The sequence below is a fragment of the Fukomys damarensis genome, unplaced genomic scaffold (assembly GCF_012274545.1).
Source record: "Fukomys damarensis isolate Sample0158 unplaced genomic scaffold, DMR_v1.0_HiC HiC_scaffold_15, whole genome shotgun sequence".
Taxonomy (NCBI): domain Eukaryota; kingdom Metazoa; phylum Chordata; class Mammalia; order Rodentia; family Bathyergidae; genus Fukomys; species Fukomys damarensis.
This window is the reverse complement of record NW_022900927.1, coordinates 6119083-6126772: the sequence shown is the minus strand read 5'-3', so window position 1 is coordinate 6126772 and position 7690 is coordinate 6119083. Positions and strand designations below refer to the sequence as shown.

Here is a 7690-nt window from a genome sequence, read left to right as displayed (position 1 = left end):
ACACACACACACACACACACATTGAAGTCTTTCTTTAACTGGCAATGCATATTACATATTACTTTGGACACCTACACTCTTTTTGTCCCTCAGTCTCATTAATGTCTAACTGTGGGAATCATGAGTATTAGTTGTAAGTATTGTTAACTTTAGTAACTCCATGTTTGTTAAGTTTCTCCAGTTTAGCAGGTGGTGTGTTTCCTTTGTGGAATTCCTGAAAGTTGCAGTTTCTTGTCTCTGACCTTCAGATGTGTGGTTGTCTGGGTTACTACTACCCACGGTGGTTGTTTTTGTTGAGCCTGTTTGCTCTTTTCCTGTGTGAACTTTCATTTACTATGGTAACCCCATCCCATAATAGTTTGTGGTTTTTTTGCTTTAAAAGGCTGATGCTTGCCGGCAATAAACGTCGCCTTGATCAGACTCTTGTCTTGGCGTCCTTCCTTTCTCTCTGCCCCATCTCCACCCCACTGCTCTTTCAGGTTTGAGGCACCGCTGGACAGTGCTCTGCATCGCCGGCTCGCGACATCTAACTACTTGCTTAACTCCCTATCTCTCAGTCTCTGAGGATAGGGGTAGATATCTAACTTTGTTAGGACCCTTGTTTCAAATTGCAAAACTATTGCTTGTCTTGAAGAGACAAGAAGTTTATTTTTCCATTAGGTTGGACTGATTAGCAAACACAAGTCAGCTCTTAAAAATCTCACAGCCCCTTACTTCAGGGGAGTTGAGTCCAGCTCCTATTACAGTAGTCTTAAAGATTTTCTTGTCTGTTTAACTTTGGTACAATTTTTTTTTTTACAATAGAAACTTAAGTTTTGTGTTTATTGTTTCTTCTTCATAGCAGTGATGTCTCATTTCTTCCTCCTTGCTAAGAAAAGTTTCTCACATTCTTTGATTTTTCTAAAGATTTACCAATTTGTACTCAAAAGATTATAGAGTTTTGTGGAGTAAAGCTACTTCTTTAAGTCATTGCACAGGGTAATATGTGATGTACACCTTGTAGAAAGGGTAGTACATCTATTTAAGGATATCTCAAAGTGTGTTTGTAAGAAATAAAAGGAGAGAGGAAGAAAAACTTGCAGCAAAGACAAGTTTCATTTAAGATAAGGACCTGAGAGGGATCATTGGTTCTGAAATGTCAAAAGTATCTCTCTCTTTATAAGGTGTTAAAGGGAACGAGGAAATTAAGAGTCTGTTATACTCAGAGTTGTGTCTTTTAGTTTGTAGTCACTGATCTGTCTGGCATTTGTGCAAAGTTTTGTACTTAAAAGGGTGAAAGCCCCTTGATCAGTACAGTAAATGGATTTATTGGGCTTCATAATTATGGGGCACAGAAAATGTGGGAAAGGGTCACAAGTCAGGGGAAAATGTCCTCTGTTTTCCCCTTCAGTGTTGATATTCTGATAGTAGCACTGGAAAACAAAGAATAGCTCATTCCTCTGTCTTCCTTATTTATTATGAAACAAGCATGAGAAAAATGTAGTTTCCAAAGAAAAGGAACTGCTGAAAATGTACAGCTCTGTCAAAGAAAACAAGGTTTGGTGAAAGAAAGAAGCTAGAGGAAGCCAGAGAGGATATAGGGTTGAAAATAAAACGACTTCTGTAATGGTGCAAAGGGTGTGGAGAAGGGTTCCTTAAAGGACAGAAAATGCAGTGGATATTAAGATGAGGAGGTCAGGTAGAACAGTTTTGAGTAGGAATGAATGAAAAATGGAAGAGAAAAAGAAAGGCAATGAGGGGGAGGGAGCATAATAGGGAAGGAAACTTGTAGCTTTACAAGCTTTATAGGATCTCTTACTACTTGGATGGGAAGGGAAACGTCAGTCAGTTATCTTACTAAAGAAAAGATTTAGGAGAAGTTGAACACAGTGACCTCTCCCACTCACCCCTCTCCCACAACCCGTAAGCACAGATACATTGAGTGCAGCTTTGTTATTTAGAGACACAACAAATTCTCCTTCACTGACTGGTGGGGGTTGAAACACAACGTTCAAGTGGCTGACCCTTGCTTTCTTTTCTGTGATTTGATGCCAGCACTAGCCCTATCCCTAGTCCCTTTTTGTTACTTCTTCAAATACTTTTTCTGTATAGGAGTGGCGTGGGTGAGGGCAGATGTAGGAGTTGACACTAGGATGTCAGAAAGACAGAGCAAGCGAGCAGGAGAGAGATTTACTCCTAAATGTATATGCAAAATTCAGGCTAGGGAATGGCATATGAAAGTATTAAACAAAAATATAATTAAGTGCACTAATTTATTGACTCTTGTAAAACAGAGGAAAAAAATCAGGAAAGTCTCAAATTCTCTTGAGGAAGATCTAAGACAAAACAGTACTGGAAATGAGTCAGAAAGCTGTGCCTTAGAAATGAGAAGTGCCTAAGTCTGAGTCTTGTGCCAAGAAAGCCATGAATCCTTTGTTCCTGGAGGTTTTCAGCATTGTCAAGAAGGAGTAAATGTTTCCCATTCCAGGTGAGGGAGGTTCTTTCCCAGGGGCCTTCTGGCTAGACAGACTCTGCCTGGGCCAGATTGGTTCTCCTAAAGGCCCGCACCATAGCCCCCTTCATTTCCTTATTGCGCAAACTGTAGATAATGGGGTTGCACATGGGGGTGATGATGGTATAGAGGAGGGAGAAAGGCTTGTCTTTGTCTGGCCCATGTGTGCTTCGGGGATTCATGTAAGAAAACATAGCTGAGGTGTACAAAAAGATGACCACGGTTAGGTGGGAGGCACAAGTTGAGAAGGTCTTGCCCCGACCTGAGGAGGAGGTTGTGCCAAGGATGGAGGCCAGGATGCGGGCATAGGAGGTGATAATGAGGACCATGGGACTGAGCAGCACCACAATAGCATCAACAAAAATCAATTTCATGCTAAACCGGGGGTCCCCACAGGACAAGGCGATCACTATGGGAGCCTCACAGAAGAAGTTTTCTACGTGATTCTCTCTGCAGAAGGGATTCCGGAATGATATATACTCAAGAAATATGCCATTGATCAACCCAAAGATCCAGGCAATAGCCACTAGCCTTACACAGACCTGTCTGCTCATGAACTGGGCATAGCTAAGTGGGTAACAGATAGCAGCATAACGGTCATAGGCCATGAAAGCCAAGAGGATGCACTCAGCCACACCCACAAAGAAGACCAAGTACATCTGGGTCATACAAGAGACCAAGGAGACAGTATGGTTCTTGACTACCAGGTGGATCAGCATCTGTGGGATGGTGGTGGTGATGAAGCAGACATCCAGGAAAGCAAGGTGGCCAAGGAAGAAGTACATAGGGCTGCTAAGCCTGGGGTCTGTCCATGTGATGAAGACGACGAGGCCATTCATGGCCATGGCAAGGCTGTAGAGCACTAGGAAGAGAGTGAAGAGCAATGCCCGAGTGGCAGGGGGGCTCTTCTCAAAGCCCACAAGGATGAACTCTGTCACCATGCTGCTGTTCCATAGGTCCACCATCTGGGGCCCACTTGAGGAGGAAGGACAGGAAAGACACAAGAGAGAGATGTAAGGTAATACAAGTTACTCAGGCGGGCATAGAAACCCAATGATAAAACATGGTGGATGTGTGGCAATACATGTTCTGGAACTCAGTACAGTCTAGTAAACTGGCAGTGTGATGTAGGAGTGCAAATGCCATGGACACCACAGGATGTGTACATAGAATCACAACATTAAAATTAAGGAAGGGATGGCTACATTTCCTTTGGTTTGGTCAGGCCTTCAGTGAAATACTGCATCTATTCCAGTGCCCTCAACGTTGAAAGATTAGCCGATAACCAGCATGTGTTCAAAGGTGAAAAAAATAAAATACCTGTGGATAAGGACCTTGTCAAATGAGGAAAGATTTTAAAATTTTAGGAATGGAATATTTGAGGGCTATTTGCTTGTATAAGATATTGGTTTATAGAAGATTGTACTACGTATACACTTGAGAGATATTTGAAGGTTTATTTTTCTAGAGAAAATATGCCCAATCTTTGTATACCTAATTTAGATGAATGTCATTACAGTATAAATAAAAACATTCTTGGGCTGGGGATTTATCTCAGTGGTGTCACCGCCTGCCTCGCAAGTGCAAGTTCCTGAGTTTGATACCCGGTACCCCCAAAAAATAAATAAAGAAAAAAAGAAAAATTTCTCAGCATTGTGCCTAAGTGAGAATTGTTTACACATTTCTGAAGACAATCATGCATGACTTCCCAGTCATCCACCTTTTCCCAGACTCCCCCACAAGCAGTTGCTGCTGTTGCATTAACCACCTATGCTGTGCATGAGGGAGTTGGGGCATGGTTGTAGTTCTCACATGCTTTCTTAACAGGTGACTGTTTTTCCTCTGCATTTGGAATTGAAGGATATGCACACTGGGCAGGAAGAAGTCCAACCATCTCTGTTAGAAAGGGAGTCTCTGAGTGGGATCAAATCCAGCCTTTCTGGAACAGACTTTCAGAAAACTTTCATCCACTCCTTTGCCTCCAGGGGTAAATCCTTTTCTCTTTCCATCTTCAGAGAAGGATTTATAATTATCATGCTTATATCTTACTACTGTAACTTTTAGAAAGTAATTATGTTCATGTTTAATCTCTATGGTACTTTTCTTATGTATCAGATCCCTCCACTTTCAAATACTTATCAAATCTGGTTAGTATATTCCTGCTTAACTTTCAGCTCTTTCCACCATTCTTCGTTTTTCCCTGCATCTGCTCTTTTTATAAATCCTTACTCTTCCCTCTCTGTTGCTTCTTTTCTTCTTTTTCTACCTATTTCCAATCCTCACTATTTCTTCTCTCCTTCCCTTTTTTATTTTTGGTGTTGGTTGCTTGATATTTATCTAAATCTTATCCCACTTCGCTCTCTTATCCATGTTTTAAATTCTAATATTTACTATCTGCATTTTAGAAGCTATTCACCCTATCATACCTTGAAAGTCTAGATTCCTTCTATGTATGAATCTTGATAGGCCAAGGCTGTGTCTGGATGGTATTCTACTCCGATAACCTTCATTTCGGTATTTTCTTGTATTCAGGACTTCTCTTGGAGACCTAGAAATGGAAGTGAAGACAAGGGAAAACTGCTTAAGATGTAGCTTGGAAGCCTGCACTTAGTGGACAGGTTGAGACTTGGGCAAGATAAGTCAGTGAACTAGACTCCAGAAAAGTCTAGGATTTATCCAAGAAGAAACTGAGGTCTGACCTAGTCAATCATTAGGAACTACCAGAGAATAGGTTGGTTACCTGTGGTTCATTGTACCAGAATTAATATCCTGTGATACCCAACATCTATTGTCTGTGAGCTGCCATTAAGGGTTAACCAGTCAAGCATTGTCTAAATAAATGGTGTAACATAATGGAAATTTACATCTTACCTCATTGTTGCTCTGTGGAAGTGATATTTGTCACTGAATCACTGTGGCAAGTAACGGAGAACTCATGGTGTTTGAAGAGGAGCTGGCCCAGGGAGGATGGTCTGACCTGGTGGGCCACTCTGGAAGAGAATGGTGCCTGGTGACCTTGTTAGTTCTTTGACATCTGTACTATTTTAGATTAATGACTGCTTAAATTATATTACAGAGTTACATGTATAGCGCTTTATAGCACAGATATGAAAACTTACATGCTTCATACAAGCATTACCATTTGTTAAAACAAAAATCTTATTTTTTATATTTAATCTCAGTCCTTTAAGATTTTATCTTCATGACTGAGTTAAAAATGAAATGACTTCCTCTGAGGAGAAAACGGTGACATCAAGAAAACAAGGAAACATTTTTTTCCACTTCAGATAAGCGTATATGAGGTATGACTTAAAAAATACAGTGAATGTTTAAAATTTTAAAAAGTATTACAATAAATGACACATCATCATTAACCCCCTCCAAACAGTCTCCTTTGCTAAGCACACTTAGCCCATTATTCTTGTCATTTCTGAAACAGTTCTGTAAGTATCCTTCATTGTTCTGTTGTGGCTGTCTCTATGTCCTGAACTGATTCAAAGCATTTATCTTTTGTGGTCATTTTGAGTTTGAAAAAGAACCAAGAGTCTCATGGTGCCAAATCCAGTGAACAAGGTAGATGAAGGCATACCACGATCTTTTTATGAGCCTATCTTTCCATTGGATGGCATTTATCAGATTTTTTATCACACCTCATGAAAACACTCATGAAAGAGGACTTCTAGAACTTCTTTAGAAAGTGGCAAGAAGTATACTGAATTTGAAGCAAGGAGGTATATTTTGAGAGGGATAATGGCAATGTATCTCAATGCAATAAGTTTTATAAATGTAAATATTCACTATACATTTTGGTCATATCTTGTATTATTCTATAATATAAAACCTGTCCTTGTTAATATTAACAATGAATTTCAAAAACTGTTGCTGTAAAACCACATCTTCTTTATCCAGCTTCCAACTGATGGGCAAATGGGCTGTTTCCAAGTTTTAGCTATTACAAACTGTGCCGCTATAAACATAGGTGCGCATATATCTCTGTGAGATGATTCTTTTAATTCTTTTGGAAAGATCCTCAGCAGAGGGATGGCTGAGTCAAATGGAACCTCTAGTCCCAGCTCTTTGAGGTATCTCCATATTGATTTCCATAGTGGTTGCACCAGTCTGCACTCCACCAACAATGGAGAAGGGTTCCTTTCTCCCCACAACGCCGCCAACATTTGTTATTGTGTGATTTCTTGACAGCAGCCATTCTTTGTGGGGTGAGGTGGAATCTCAGTGTTGTTTTCATCTGCATCTCTCGAATGACCAGTGATGTGGAACATTTTTTCCTATATTTACTTGCTGTTTTTACTTCTTTGAGAAATGTCTGTTCATTTCAGATGCCCACTTTAGAATTGGGTCTTTATATTTGGGGGAGCTGATTATTTTGAGTTTTTTATATATTCTAGATAATAGTCCTTTGTCTGAGGAGCAGCTGGTAAAAATTTTTTCCCACGTTGTAGGTTGTCTCTTAGTTCTGTTGATGGTTTCTTTTGCAGTGCAGAAGCTTTTAAATAAGATGAGATCCCAGTTGTTGATTATTTCTGCTAGTTCCCACGCTACTGAGGATTTGTTCATAAAATCTTTTCCTATGCCAATGTCTTCAAGAGTTCTGCCTATTTATCTTCCAGCAAGTTTAGTGTTTCTGGTTTAAAATGAAATATTACTCAGCCATAAAGAATGAGAAATTAGATTCATTCATAGGTAAGTTGATACATATTGAGGATATACTCCTAAGTGAAATAAATAAGTCACATGTGTAAATACCGAATAGTTTCTCTGGTGTGAATAAACTATAATAGTACATAAGATCCTAATGAGATAATTGACAATGTGAAGTAGGAAGATAGGGGCTAAAGGTGTAGGGAAAGTGGGAAGGGCAGAGGAAAGCTAATAAGGGGAAAAATATGAGAAAATGAAAAAATGGAATTGAAGTGTTTGTAAAGAGGGAGGGGGGAGGGGTGAAGGGAGAGCAGGGACAAGGGGAAAAAATGAGAACCAAGACCTGTCACGTAGAGGTACAAGATCCCAATAATGAGTGTAACTGTACCATATACCTAAAATGTACCAATAAACTCAATGAGGAAAAAAAAACTGTTGCTGTATCTTCTAACCTTGAACACATAATATCTAACTTTTACTATGTAGTTTAATAGCCATGATGATATTGAAATTGAAATTGAAATCTGTATATATATATAT

The 7690-nt window shown here is 39.6% G+C and overlaps 2 protein-coding genes and 1 long non-coding RNA gene across 3 annotated transcripts in view; 1 reads left to right on the top strand and 2 right to left on the bottom strand.

Moving 5' to 3' along the window:
* Positions 1–7690, bottom strand: part of LOC104872162 — a 16222-nt gene that overhangs the window by 608 nt on the left and 7924 nt on the right. Inside the window, exons 2-3 of the long non-coding RNA XR_783080.2 lie at positions 5363–5481; positions 4918–5039 (exon numbers count right to left, since the gene is read on the bottom strand). This is a non-coding gene — a long non-coding RNA (uncharacterized LOC104872162). The remainder of the gene's footprint in view (positions 1–4917; positions 5040–5362; positions 5482–7690) is intronic.
* Positions 1–7690, top strand: part of Ccdc184 (coiled-coil domain containing 184) — a 25348-nt gene that overhangs the window by 15651 nt on the left and 2007 nt on the right. The gene's annotated exons all lie outside the window — the stretch shown is intronic.
* LOC104872161 (olfactory receptor 10AD1) lies at positions 466–4055 on the bottom strand. Its single transcript, XM_010638312.1, has one exon. It carries the CDS (start codon positions 3454–3456, stop codon positions 2500–2502), a length of 957 nt encoding a protein of 318 aa, XP_010636614.1. The 5' UTR covers positions 3457–4055; the 3' UTR covers positions 466–2499.